At 47.2% G+C, this 14,587-nt stretch overlaps 1 protein-coding gene, 1 non-coding gene and 1 pseudogene across 3 annotated transcripts in view; all 3 read left to right on the top strand.

The window, feature by feature from the left end:
- Positions 1-14,587, top strand: part of IGF2BP1 (insulin like growth factor 2 mRNA binding protein 1) — a 58,441-nt gene that overhangs the window by 30,577 nt on the left and 13,277 nt on the right. For both annotated transcript variants that reach the window (XM_008962402.6, XM_063598951.1), the window contains exons 6-10: positions 3,623-3,686; positions 9,893-10,174; positions 11,681-11,815; positions 13,110-13,232; positions 13,974-14,109. In XM_008962402.6, coding sequence (XP_008960650.1) covers positions 3,623-3,686; positions 9,893-10,174; positions 11,681-11,815; positions 13,110-13,232; positions 13,974-14,109 — 740 coding nt within the window. The remainder of the gene's footprint in view (positions 1-3,622; positions 3,687-9,892; positions 10,175-11,680; positions 11,816-13,109; positions 13,233-13,973; positions 14,110-14,587) is intronic.
- LOC112437578 (COX assembly mitochondrial protein homolog) lies at positions 4,533-9,430 on the top strand (annotated as a pseudogene).
- On the top strand, positions 8,069-8,172 carry LOC112437609 (U6 spliceosomal RNA). Its single transcript, XR_003026177.1, has one exon. It is a non-coding gene; the product is annotated as a U6 spliceosomal RNA (small nuclear RNA).

Below are 14,587 nucleotides of genomic sequence, written 5' to 3'. Positions count from 1 at the left end.
GATAATCACTTGGTTTGAGATTTAAATATTCCTCTCCAAATTATTTGTGGAAAGGGGCAAGTTATAAATGATTATAAATGATGAAAACCTTCACCCACGCAAGAGTAAACTGCTGAATCTATCAAACACATTCTAACCTGCTCTAATCCTGTGGCTTGCCTTTTATCTTAAATGCCAGGATACAACAGGACTCACTGGTAACTACTGCCCAGTACTGTTCACAGTTTAGACTAATGAATAAGTTACTCCTGGACACACAGTAAGATTGAGCAGTGGCTTGGGAGCAAGTGCATGCTGAATTTCACTGAGAGGTGTGTAAGGAATCAACACTAGTTTAAATTTATCCAAGGCTCACTAGGGAGCTGTAACACACCCTGTCTGGAAGGATATCTGCTACCTGGAGAGAACAGTATGGGAAATGTTTGACTTTGTTGGACAGTAGAGAAAGTCCTTGAGTCTGCTCAAAAGTCACTTTGTGAGTGAGGTCCATTCTTTCTACCTATCCCATCCTCTTTCATCTGATTTATTATTATTATTATTATTTGAGATGGAGTCTCACTCTGTTACCCAGGCTGGAGTGCAGTGGTGCGATCTCGGCTCATTGCAACCTCCGCCTCCTGGGTTCAAGCGGTTGTCCTGCCTCAGCTCCCAAGTAGCTGGGATTACAGGCACCCACCACCATGCCCAGCTAATTTTTGTACTTTTAGTAGAGATGGGGTTTCACCATATTGGCCAGGCTGGTCTCGAACTCCTGACCTTGTGATCCGCCCACCTCGGCTTCCCAAAATGCTGGGATTACAGGAGTAAGCCACCGCACCTGGCCTCATCTGATTTATATTTCTCCATAGCAGTCATCACTGTCAAATATTCTGTAGAACTTGCTTATTTATTATGCTTATTGTTATCTCTCCATAAGCTCCACAAAGGCAGAGGTTTTGTTGGTTTACTACTGTATTTCCAGTCACTGGAAGATTGTTCTTGCAGAAGCTTCCTTACCACTGAGGAGGGAGAGACCTACTGATGAAGGCCAGAGCAGTTAAGAGTGGCATAGGGCCTAGCGTGGTGGCTCGTGCCTGTAATCCGAGGACTTTGGGAGGCTGAGATGGGAGGAATAGCTTTAGCCCAGGAGTTAAAGGCTACAGTGAACTCTGATTACGCCACTGTACTCCAGCCTGGATGACAGATTCTTTGCACTGAAGTTTGTGACCAAGTGCCTTATCTGTCCTCAGTGTTGTGGGGGGCAGAGGCTTAATTTAAGCCAGGGTCCCCCACCCCATGGTTGAGCAAGCCCAGGGGACCCAAATTCACAAGACATTGATACAGGAGAAGGAAGGTTAACTTTATGTATTTATTTATTTATTTTAGAGACAGAGTCTAGCTCTGCCTCCTAGGCTAGAATGCAGTGTGATCATAGCTCACTGCAGCCTCAAACTTCTGGGATCAAGTGATTCTCCTGCTGCCTCAGCATCCCAAGTAGCTGGGACTATTGGTGTTTACTACTGCACCCGGCTGATTTTTTTTTTTTTTTAATTTTTTGTAGAGACGGGGTCTCCCTATGTTGCCAGGCTGGTCTCAAATTCCTGGCACCACCTTCTGAAGTGATTCTCCCACCTCAGACGGTTAATTTTAATAATTGTAAGTGAGAAATATGTTTCCAGACTGCTTGGGATTCTAATGTCAGCTTGCCAAACCATTTTCCTAGTTAGAGCCAAGAATTTTGATGGGATCAATGACTAGCATCCTGAGGCTACAATGGCCACATCCAAGACAGGAAATCCTTTCCCCTGGAAAACATGCAAATTCTTTTTTTTCTTTCTAGACTTCTACAGCCATTCCTGTCAGTCCATTTAGCTGGACTTTTTTTTTTTTTTTGAGATAGAGTCTTGCTTTGTCACCCAGTCTGAAGTTCAGTGGTGCAGTCTCTGCTCACTGCAACCTCCACCTCCTGGGTTGAAGCAGTTCTTCTGTCTCAACCTCCCAAGTAGCTAGGATTACAGGCATGCACCACCACACTTGGCTAATTTTTGTATTTTCAGTGGAGACTGGGTTTTGCCATGTTGGCCAGGCTGGTCTTGAACTCCTGACCTCAAGTGATCCACCTGCCTCAGCCTCCTGAAGTGCTGGGATTACAGGCGTGAGCCACTGTGCCCGGCCTCTGTTTAGCTGGATTTTAATACACTTTGGTTCTTGTGTCCTTGAGGATACATAGGCCTCTAGAATGGATTTAGGTGTTTCCAAGTGTTGTCAGCCATATCTTTGCAGGCCATTTCTTGGGATGTTTACTTCTATAAATTGCTAATCTCATTCAGCGTGTGTTGATTTTTAACTAGTTGAACTTTTTTTTTTTTTCTTTTTTGAGACAGAGTCTCGCTCTGTCGCCCAGGCTGGAGTGTAGTGGCACAATCTTTGGCTTACTGCAACCTCCACGTCCCGGGTTCAAGCGATTCTCCTGCCTCAGCCTCCCAAGTAGCTGGGACTATAGGCGCATGCCAGCACACCCAGCTAATAATTTTTGTAATTTTAGTAGAAATGGGTTTCACCATATTGGTCAGGCTGGTCTCAAACTCCTGACCTCAGGTGATCTACCCGCCTCGGCCTCCCAAAGTGCTGGGGATTACAGGTGTGAGCCACCGCTCCTGGCCAACTAGTTTAACTTTCTAAGGGGAATTTACTCCCAGGTTGTGTGTGTGTGTGGAGGTGGGTAGTAGTGTTTGCCTTGCTGTATAGCCTTGTTGTACAACTGCTGATAGGGTGGCTACACCCATTTGTATATCCACTTTCTTGGGAACCGGCTGAGGAAATTACAAAAAGCAAGAAGGTAAATTTGAATTTTCTTCCTTTGTTTTTCTGAGACTGGCTCTCACTCTATCACCCCGGCTGGAGTGCATTGGCTCGTTGCAACCTCCGCCTCCCAGGTTCAAGCAATCCTCCCACCTCAGCCTCCTGAGTAGCTGGGACTACAAGGGTGCACCACCACGCCAGGCTAATTTTTGTGTTTTTTGTTAGAGATAGGGTTTTGCCATGTTGACCAGGCTGGTCTCCCAAGCTCAAATGATCTGCCTGCCTCTGCCTCCCAAAGTCCTGGGATTACAGGTGTGAGGTACCATGCTCTGCCTGGTAAATTTGAATTTTCTAGTAGCTTCCTTGAAAGGGGAAAATTTTTTTGCCTTTTCATTCAAGTTTATTCAAGTATCCGCCAGGTGTCCTTTTTTTTTTTTTTTTTTTTTTTGAGGTGGAATCTCCCTCTGTTGCCCAGGTTCGGAGTGCAGTGGCATGATCTGGGCTCACTGCAACCTCTGCTTCCTAGGTTCAAGTGATTCAAGCAGTTCTCCTGCCTCAGCCTCTCCAGTAGCTGGGACTACAGGCACGTGCCACTATGCCCGGCTACTTTTTGTATTTTTTAGTAGAGACAGGGTTTCACTGTGTTGGCCAGGCTGGTCTCCTGGGCTCAAGTGATCCGCCCGCCTCGCCCTCCCAAGATGCTAGGATTTGCAGTTGTGATCTACCGTGTCTGGCCTGCCAGATGTCTTCTTGATCAAAACGTGGAAAGCTGGAGTTGGGGATTCATTGATTGGGCCTCCAGATTTCCCTGCTCTGAGGTTATCCTCTCTTTTCTCTGCAGTGAACACCGAGAGTGAGACGGCAGTGGTGAATGTCACCTATTCCAACCGGGACCAGACCAGGCAGTGAGTGGGCTGGGAAGTGGGGCTGGGTGCGGTGGGGGGAGGGGTTCTGTGAAGGGTGGTGTGAGCCTGGTCCCACTTTCCTCAGGGGGTCTAGGCAGGCTGGGTCCCCATCCAGGGTTCTGATATTAGCCCAAGCCAAACCCAGAATCTTCCATAAAAGGTTTCTTCAGGGGGTCTCCTTCATGTCCATTGTTTCAGGGATCTCAAAGGCTCAGAAACATCAAGATTGATAGCAAAAATACATAGAAGGGTGGGCTCCAAAGCCCTCCCAGATAAGTGGGAAATCCCTTGCGGAGAAAATGTCCCCTGCTGATAGGTCTCTGGTTGCTCCAGGACCTTAGAGTCCTTTGCCGTGTTCATGGCGCCATCTAGTGATAATGAGGGGGAACTTCGGGGTTCAAAAAAGATTCCTCAACCTTGGGATGCTGGGACATTTTATTGCAGTGATGGTCGTAAACCTAGCTGGTGATAGTTGTGGGGTCCTTTTAGTCCCATCGCACCCAAAATTTTAGCTCCTAGTCCTTTGATTGAGCAATTATGCGTCTCACTCGCTGTTACAGACAGACTATACATTTTGCGCATTACTCATTTATATTAATATCCGAGCCCGTTACAGGCTTTTGCCACATTTTGCTTTGGGCTTTCTTGCTTCTTAACATGCCGCCTTCTCCAATCTAATAATACTATGTAAAATCCTACCTCTTCTTCAAATACCTACCATTTTCTTTTAGATACCTCCTGGGCTCAGAATTTTCTAGAGGTTCCTACTGCCCCTTGTGGCCACTAGGGTTTGGCTTTAAAGCTCATGTCAACAGTTGTTCATTCTCTCCTGCCTATTGTTGCTGTGTTCTTGTTTTTTGGAGACAAGTCTCACTCTGCCACCCAGGCTGGAGTGCAGTGGCATGATATCTGCTCACGGCAACCTCAACCTCCTGGGCTCAAGCAATCCTCCCACCTCAGCCTCCCAAGTAGGTGGGACTACAGACATGCACCATTATGCCTGGTTCATTTTTGTATTTTTTTGTAGAGACGAGGTTTCACCATGTTGCCCAAGCTGGTCTCGAACGGCTCAAGTGATCCGCCTGCCTTGGCCTCCCAAAGTGCTGGGATTGCAAGCTTCGGCCACCTCGCCTGCCCTTTGTTACCTCGTTAACATTTCTGGGCTTTTTATTTATTTATTTATTTTTTGAGACTGAGTCTTACTCTGTCGTACAGGAGGCTGGAGTGCAGTGGTGCAATCTTGGCTCACTGCAACCTGCGCCTCCTGGATTCAAGCAATTCTTGTGCCTCAGCCTCCTGAGTAGCTGGGACTACAGGTGTACACCACCATGCCCGGCTGGCTAATTTTTTTTTTTTAATCTTTTAATTTTTATTTTATTTTTTTTGAGACGGAGTCTCACTCTGTCGCCCAGGCTGGAGTGCAGTGGCGTGATCTTGGCTCACTGCAGCCTTCACCTCCCAGGTTCAAGTGATTCTCCTGCCTCAGTCTCCTGAGTAGCTGGGATTACAGGTGTGGACCACCACACCTGGCTAATTTTTGTATTTTTAGTAGAGATGGGGTCTCACCATGTTGGCCAGGATGGTCTCGAACTCCTGACCTCAAGTGATCCACCCACCTCAGCCCCCCAGAGTGCTGGGATTACAGGAGTGAGTCACCGCACCCGGCTGCCTTATTAACATTTCTAACCAGTGTCAGCCTTGGGAATGGATGATGCTTGTGCCCTCCCTTCAATCTTATTCAGCCCCATTTTACAGACATACCAAATATACTGAGACTCTAGTCTCCAAGTGGTAAGCAAGCCATTCTGTCTCCAATTCCTATGTCTTTGCCACGGTTAAAAGAAAAATAATTATTTTATTTTTTGAGACACTCTCTCCCTGTTGCCCAGGCTGGAGTGCAGTGTTGCAAACACAGCTCATTGCAGCTTTAACTTCCTGGGCTGAGGGAATACTCCTGCCTCAGCCTCTAAAGTAGCTGGGATAACAAGCATGCACCCCCATGCTGGGCCAATTTAAAAATTTTTAATATTTAGAGATGGGAGTCTCACTATGTTGCCCAGGCTAGTGTCAAACTCCTGGCCTTAGCGATCTTCCTACCTCAGCCTCCCAAAGTGTTAGAATTATATCATGGTTTGCCTTTTTTTTTTTTTTTGAGATGGAGTCTTGCCCAGGCTGGAGTGCAGTGGTGCGATCTCTCTTCACTGCAGCTTCCACCTCCCGGGTTCAAGTGGTTTTCCTGCCTCAGCCTCCCGAGTAGTTGGGACTACTGGACTACAGGTGTCTGCCACCATGCCTGGCAATTTTTTGTATTTTTTAGTAAAGATGAGGTTTCCCCATGTTGGCCAGGCTGGTCTTGAACTCCTGACGTCAGGTGATCCGCCCACCTTGGCCTCCCAAAGTGTTGGGATTACCGGCATGAGCCACCACACTTGGCCTTTTTTTTTTTTTTTTAAACCTCAAAATCTTTAAAAATGCTGTCGGGCTTGGTGGCTCATGTTTGTAATTCCAGCCCTTTGGGAGGCCGATGCAGGGCGGGTTGCTTGAGCTCAGTAGTTCAAGACCAGCCTGGGCAACATGGCAAAACCCCATCTCTATAAAAATTACAAAATATTAGCTGGGCATGGTGGCACATGCCCAGCAGGTTGAAGTGGGAGGATTGCTTGAGCCCAGGAGGTGGAGGTGGAGGTTGCAGTGGGTTGAGATCATGCCCCTGAATTCTGGCCTGGGTAACAGAGTAAGACCCTGTCTCAAAAAAAAAAAAAGAAAAAAAAAAAAACGAAAAACCAAAAACACAAAACTTTTCAAGATGGAATCCACAGAGGTGGATTCAACCAAAGGAGGTGCCAGACTTAATAGGTGTAAAAATGACAAATCCCTTAATTTATTACATGTTTTCACTTGTGATTGTCACATAAATCCCGTAAGATATGCAGTTTCGGCTGACATTGACAAGTTGATCTTGAGGAAATGCAGAAAAACCTTAACAGTCTTGAATAAGAAGAACAAGGAAGAATTAAACTCCCGAATTTTAAAACTTAACATCAAACTACGGTAGTCAAATTAGTGTGGTACCGGCTTCAGGATAAACATACTGATCAATGGAATAGAATTCAGAGCCTAGAAAAGCCTTTACGTTTATGATCGGCTGATTTTTGTTTTTATTTTCACACAAAGTGCTAAAAAGACAGTTTATTAGGAAAGATAAGGTGTTTTCAACAAATGATGCTGGGGCAGCTCGATGATATCCACATGACAAAAGATGAATTTGGACTTCTACCTTAACACTGAACACACAAATTAATTCAAAATGGATTACAGACCTAAATGTATTAGCTGTAAGGTAGGCAGGGCACAAGTATCAGTTTTCCTTTACAGTTGATGAGACTTAGGTCTAGACTAGGTTGTAAGTTTCCTGCTTCATATAGCTAGTGAGCAATAGAACTAAGATTGGAATACTGGTGTCCTAATTCAGTTATCTTTGCCCTGGGAGCCTGGGCAGACGCGGATGCGAGGTGCACTGGGAGGTGGCAGCGGTCTGGGGCAGTGGCCTGCGGTGGGTAGGCTGGGACCTCGCAGTCTCCCCACACACACGTGGGGCCCCACCACGTGGCGCCTCCCTGCGGGCGTGCACCTGCAGCGGTGGGGGTGGCTGGGGCACCTGGGAACGGGGATGCCTTGCCCTCCGAGGTCTCCCCTGGGCGGCCGCCCATGCCATTTTCCGGGCTGCTCGCCTTCTAGAAGTTCCTGCAGGAAGCTGGTGATGTGGCCTCCCTGACCCGGGCCCGCCCCCCACCACTTTGCTGGAGGGGTAGTCAGATTCCAGCCGGGATACGTAGCAGCAGCTTGGTGGCAGGCGATAGGAAAATGGGCAAAAGCCCCAACTGGCTGGAAGGCAACCCCGGGGGCCGGACCTCCTTGTGGGAGGGCCCGGGACTGCACTAGGCGGGAGTGGAGGCCGCGGCTCCAGGCTGGTCTCGGCCTGGTAATTTGACACCGCCAGCCGGTCACTGTTTAAGGCACTGTGTACCATTTTACTAACTTAATTCTCACGGTGGCCGCATTTCCCAGCTGGGCCAACTGGTGCGGGGTTGACTGGAAGCGACCGGGGTTGACTGGAAGCGACCGGGGTTGACTGGAAGCGACCGGCATAGAGCTTGGCAAGTATATAGCAGGTAGTAAATGGCTGCCAGCGGTAATTTTGAAAGTTAGCTTTGTGAAGTGTTGGGGCTGCGGCATCTGCTGGTGGTGTGTGGTATTACAGCCCCGTGCTGGCGGACCCCATTGGGTTGGGGAGCGTTGCGAGATGGTGGCCCCAGAGCCAAGTGGGCAGTTAGGGGTCTCTGGAGACTCTGGAAGGAGAGGTAGCACAAAAGACAGCGGAGGTGTTCGCTTCGGCAGCACATATACTAAAATTGGAACGGTACAGAGATTAGCATGGCCCCTGCGCGAAGATGGCACGCAAATTTGTGAAGCGTTCCATCAAAAAAATAAAAAAATAAAAAACAATAAAAAAAAACAATGGGGGACTGCGGAGGAGCTAAAATTTCGAGACTGCATGTTTGTTTTTTTTTGTGCACCAGCAGCTCATTAGAAGAGTTCCTCAACTGCTGCTTCAACACCCGCCACGATGGCGTTCAACCTGACAGATTAATTTAACAACTCTCTGATGGGTTGCCCTGAAATTTGAAAAACAGTGCCTTGGGCCGGGCGCGATGGCTCACACCTGTAATCCCAGCATTTTGGGAGACCGAGGCGGGCGAATCACCTGAGGTCGGGAGTTCGAGACCAGCCTGACCAACATGGAGAAACCCCATCTCTACTAAAAATACAAAATTAGCGGGGCATGGTGGCGCATGCCTGTAATCCCAGCTACTTGGGAGGCTGAGGCTTGAACCCGGGAGGCGGAGGTTGCACTGAGCCGAGATCACGCCATTGCACTGCAGCCTGGGCAATGAGCAAAACTCTGCCTCAAGAAAAAAACAAAACAAAACAAAACAAAAAACAGTGGCTTAAGCAAAGGCCACAAGAAAGAATTGAGATCAAAGAGGAGTGTGTGCCATGGCTATGGAGGGGTTTCAGTTGTGAATTATGAAATGTCATGTAAACCATTTCAAGCATTTCAAGGAGTTTGAATTTTATATAAAAAACAATGGGAAGACGCTGCAAGTTTTGAAGCAGCATCTCAGACATGTTGAAAAAGATGTTTGGATCCCTAAAATAATGAGAGAAAAGGCCAGAGAGAGGTGTTCTGAACAACTTCAAGATTTTACCAAATGTTGCAAGAACTCTGGAACCCTTATGGTAGGAAAATGCTGGAAAGAAAATTCTCTATTGAAAGGACGTCTAACTGCTCACTATAATGATCCAGCCTTTTATGAAGAATGCAAAATGGAATACCTGAAGGAAGGAAGAATTCAGAAAAACTGGAATTTCTACAAAGAGAAGGCTACAGAAACTTCTCATAAGCCTGTAGGCAAATATTCAAATGATATTCAGGAACTCTAATATTCATGGAAGTCATTTATAGTATAAATTTCCTTAAATAATGGACTCAAGAATATGTGTTTGCTTTATCCTAATTATGGAAATATTAATTTTTATCTGAAATAAAGATCTTTTATTTCAAAAACGAAAATAAACCCCACACTTCATTAGGGCAGGATTAACATTTGAATTCTACATGTATACATTTCAATCTCCTTTGACCTTGGTTTCATCATCTCTAAAGTTAGGAGTATGTAGTAGTTAGCAGTTGGTTTCCTCACCCTGTAGTAGGGATTCCTCAATCCGGGAAGTGTATGTGTTAGCTTTGTGGAGCCTCTTCAGGTCTGTGGTAGGCTTTCCAGTTGGCATGGGAGTACTTTGAGATCTATGGCTTGCTCTTCCTTTTTCGGCTGGCAGAACCCTATACTTTCTATTGGACTGGAAGCCCATTTCTCTGATGGTTCCAGTGGAAGGCCTTTGTGAACAATAAATCCCAACTAAGTGTTAGGGAACACTGTATTTATTTACTTTTCCTTTGAAGTCTTTGATGCCATTTAGACTGGAAAGTTGTGAAAAATGGAGGTGGAGGTAGTGGGCAGGTGACTATCTCCTTTTCTTTAGTGTGTTCCAAGCTGTAACTTACTAGAATGCTTTGGCCAAGAGAGCATCTGGTATGATTGGCATGGATTGGAATGACCTGTAGACTCTCACTCTGTCCCCAGAGCCATCATGAAGCTGAATGGCCACCAGTTGGAGAACCATGCCCTGAAGGTCTCCTACATCCCCGATGAGCAGATAGCACAGGGACCTGAGAATGGGCGCCGAGGGGGCTTTGGTTCTCGGGGTCAGCCCCGCCAGGGCTCACCTGTGGCAGCGGGGGCCCCAGCCAAGCAGCAGCAAGTGGACATCCCCCTTCGGCTCCTGGTGCCCACCCAGTATGTGGGTGCCATTATTGGCAAGGAGGGGGCCACCATCCGCAACATCACAAAACAGACCCAGTCCAAGTGAGTCTTGGCTCTTGGGGAATGGAGGTTGGGTGCTAGGGAACAGTGGTTGGTACCTAAAGAGGCCTCCTGGAAGCATGCTGGAGACATCAACATTTACCTTTTAGGAAATGTTGCCTGGAGCATTCAGGGGTCCCTGCTTCCAATACCAGCCTCCTGGGAAAGGAAGGGCAGATAGGGAGGGAGAATGGGTCTGGGGTGCTAGGCCACACACTCGTATTAGCAAGAGAGATTCTATAATTTCTCATGTGAAGTTTCATAAAAAAAGTCTCCAAGCAAACCTCATTTTGATGAGTCAGCAACTCAGTGCTCTGTGATTTCATGATCACTTAGTGTGGTAACAGGGCTGGCCAACCTGTCCAAAATTAGGACCCTCATAATTGTGTCCCATCTCCCATTCTGCCACTGCCACCTTCTTTCTTTAATCTTTTTTTTTTTTTTTTTTGAGACAGAGTCTTGCTCTGTCGCCCAGGCTGGAGTGCAGTGGTGCGATCTCGGCTCACTGCAACCTCTGCCTCCCGGGTTCAAGCAATTCTCCTGCCTCAGCCTCCCGAGTAGCTGGGATTACAGGCGCGTGCCACCATGCCCAGCTAATTTTTGTATTTTTAGTAGAGACAGGGTTTCACCATGTTGGTCAGGCTGGTTACGAACTCCTGACCTCGTGATCCGGCCGCCTCAGCCTCCCAAAGTGCTGGGATTAAAGGCGTGAGCTACCACACCCGGCCTTTTCTCTAATCTTTATATCTGATCAGTGTACTCAGTGGCAAAGAACAGGTCATATTATGTCCTTATCATAGTAAATCTTGTTATTTACTTTGAGTTTGGGGCACTGTGTCTTCTCTTTATATTTGTTTCAAGGGGGACATACGGAATTCAAGCGGAAATGCAGCTTTGGAGCTGTGGGCTGGTAATTCCCACCCCTGCATTTGTGTCATAGGCTGTGTTCTTGTCCCCAACCACTGCTTATTTATTTATTTATTTTTATTTTATTTTTTGAGGCAGAGTCTCACTGCGTCACCCAGGCTGGAGTGCAGTGGTGTGATCTCAGCTCACTGCAGCCTCCTCCCAGGTTCAAGCAATTCTTGTGCCTCAGCCTCCTTAGTAGCTGGGATTACAGGTGTGCACCACCACACCCAGCTAATTTTTTTGTATTTTTAGTAGAGGCGGGGTTTCACCATGCTGGCCAGGCTGGTCTCAAACTCCTGGCCTCAAGTAACCCACCCGCCTCGGCCTCCAAAAGTGCTGGAATTACAGGCGTGAGCTCCCGTGCCTGGCCACCAACCACCTGTGGATTGAGACACTGCTGGTCTGAGACAGAATCCAGAGTAACAGACGGGTCATATTTCTCCAGTCCTTTCATTGCCCTTCCCAAAGTTGTACTTGATTGTCCTTGTTTCAAGAAGAGCAGGTTCTATGCCTTTGACTGAGGAGGGGTAGTGGGGTGGGGAGCCTGAAGTACTGGTATCACTGGGGACAACTAACCAGCCTTGTCCTTGTGGCCCCCAGGATAGACGTGCATAGGAAGGAGAACGCAGGTGCAGCTGAAAAAGCCATCAGTGTGCACTCCACCCCTGAGGGCTGCTCCTCCGCTTGTAAGATGATCTTGGAGATTATGCATAAAGAGGCTAAGGACACCAAAACGTAAGTCTCCAGCTTTTCTTGGATCTTCAGGGACTGCTAGTCCAGTTGAGCCTCCCCAACTCAACTTTCAAGCTTTTATACAGACATATAAGAAATACAGTCAGCAATTGCACAAAAAGATGTAAACTGAGAAATAAAATCTTTCTTCTTACAGGACTTTGTCACCTAGGCTGGAGTACAGTGGCATGATCTCAGCTCACTGCAACCTCTGCCTCTGGATCTCAAGGGATCCTCCCGCCTCAGCCTTCTGAGTAGCTAGGACAACATGCATGCACCACCGCGCCTGCCTAGTTTTTTGTGATTTTTGTAGAGATGGGGTGTCGCCATGTTACCCAGGCTGGTCTTGAACTCCTGGACTCAAGTGACCCACCCAGCTCAGCCTCCCAAAGAGCTGGGATTACAGGCGTGTGCTACCACACCCCATCCCTTCTTATTCCTGTCGTATGACCTCCTAGAAATTCTGTGCACTCACAGGTGTGTGTATATTGTATCTGCGTGCCTGCATGTACGGATATGTGTGCCTGTGTGTATTCACTTGTGCGTGTATGCACATGTGTTTTAGCTCAGAGAGAATCACACTGAACAGGCTGTTCCATACTTTTTTCATTTTCTGTATCAGCACATATATTAGTACATATGGACAGACCGCATTATTTTTATAGCTGCATAGAATTCCACAGTATAGCTATTCATAGTTCATGTAATCAATCTCCTATTTCTTGATGGGTGTTTAAATTGTTTTAAACTTTTCCTTATCAGAAAACAGTGATGCAAGGAATCTGCTTACACATGTTCCTTTACACACTTGTGCTGTTTAAAATAGCTTTATTGGCTGGGCACGGTGGCTCATGCGTCTAATCCCAGCACTTTGGAGGCTAGGAGTTCTAGACCAGCCTGGGCAACATAGTGAAACCTCACCTCTACAGAAAATAGAAAAATCAGCTGGACGTGGTGGCCTGTGCGTATAGTCCCAGCTACTCGGAAGGCTGAGAAGGGAGGATCGCATGAGCCCAGGAGGTCAAGGCTGTGGTGAGCCTTGATAGTGCCACTGCATTCCAGCCTGGGTGATAGAGTGAGACCCTGTCTCAAAAAATAAGATAAAACAAATCGGCTTTATTGATGTTCAATTGATGTATAATAAATCATACATATTTTTTAAGTATGCAGTTTGATAAGTTTTGAGATGTTTTACTTGGAAATGCCAAGTCTGGGGTGGCATGGTGATTGAGTCTTCATGAAGCCCACAATTGAAGGAACTCTTGTCTTCCACTTCTTCTTCCTTTGTCTTCCCAAGGGCTGACGAGGTTCCCCTGAAGATCCTGGCCCATAATAACTTTGTAGGGCGTCTCATTGGCAAGGAAGGACGGAACCTGAAGAAGGTAGAGCAAGATACCGAGACAAAAATCACCATCTCCTCGTAAGGCTCTCTTCTATTTCCCTGTTTATGAGTGGGGGATGCCTGGGGGCCAGGGTCAGTATTTCATCATGGAACCTTGACATGTGCCCTTTTAAAATGGGTGCTCTTTCTGCCTCTTGAAGAAAAACAGTTGAAGTGGTAAAGAGCATTTAAAAAATCCCTGTAAGGACTGGATCTGCCCATTCCCACTGCCATATGGGGCAGGGGTGTTGTAAGGTGCTGCCTCTACAGTCCACGTCCAACCACTTCACAGCCCTCTTTCCCTGTGGCTCGTGGACATCCTGCAGCTAGGAGCCAGGGACTCAGGGCTTTAGGCTTGTCTGTCACTGTGAGAAGTGACCTTGGCCCTTTTCTGTCTGTGGTGGGCTGCTCCTGCAAGCAGTGTGCTTCGTTTCATCAGAGACTAACCTGTGGGCAAAGTAATTGCTCTTGTCCAAAAAGGTATAGGACATGGATTATGTAGAATCAATGGGGAAACTTGGAGGCACAACCATCATCTGAGATTGGATCCATTGCTAACAGAGGAGTTTGAGTTAGGTGTTGGCATCTCCCTCCATCTTACTCCCTGCCCTGGTTACAAACTGGGAACACCAAAGACTGGGGTTGCAGAGTTATTTGCCAGAAGTTGAATAGGCTGCAGAAATGGTGGGCCTGTGACTCAGCTGGCCTCTCGTCTTTGTTACTGCCGGGGCCTGGTCCTGGCCTGCCAGTGAAAGGACACAACTCTGCTCTTTCTGCCAGGTTGCAAGACCTTACCCTTTACAACCCTGAGAGGACCATCACTGTGAAGGGGGCCATCGAGAATTGTTGCAGGGCCGAGCAGGAAATAATGAAGAAAGTTCGGGAGGCCTATGAGAATGATGTGGCTGCCATGAGCGTGAGTGCTGGGTAGTACCCTCTGCTTATCCTTTCCTGAGTCTTAGCAACAGCAACTTGTGGGGTGCAGGGTGATGGACATGTGCCCTGTGCCGTGTGGCCTTGGAGCTTTAGTTGATGCTTTTGGACTTCGACTATCAGAAATAGTATTTAAATAGTATTTAATTAGCAAGGATTCTTCACCTGGTTCCTAGAGCAGGGGTCCAATCTTGGGCTTTGAGTCCTGTGATTCCAAGTATGTGTACAATTTGTGTTTGTGTGCACTTTATTGAAATGAGGGGGTCCATCGTTTTCATCTGATTTTTATTTTATTTTTTTGAGACAGGGTCTTGGTCTGTTGCCCAGGTTGGAGCACAATGGCGCAATCATAGCTTACTGCAGCTTTGACCCCCTGGGCTCAAGGGATACTCCTGCTTCAGCCTCCCAAGTACCTAGGAGACTACAGGTGTACACCACCATGCCCAGCTAATTTTTAAAAA

This window comes from Pan paniscus, chromosome 19 (assembly GCF_029289425.2).
Source record: "Pan paniscus chromosome 19, NHGRI_mPanPan1-v2.0_pri, whole genome shotgun sequence".
In the NCBI taxonomy this organism is placed as follows: domain Eukaryota; kingdom Metazoa; phylum Chordata; class Mammalia; order Primates; family Hominidae; genus Pan; species Pan paniscus.
The sequence above is the reverse complement of the archived record's forward strand: the minus strand, read 5'-3'. Positions and strand labels throughout refer to the sequence as shown.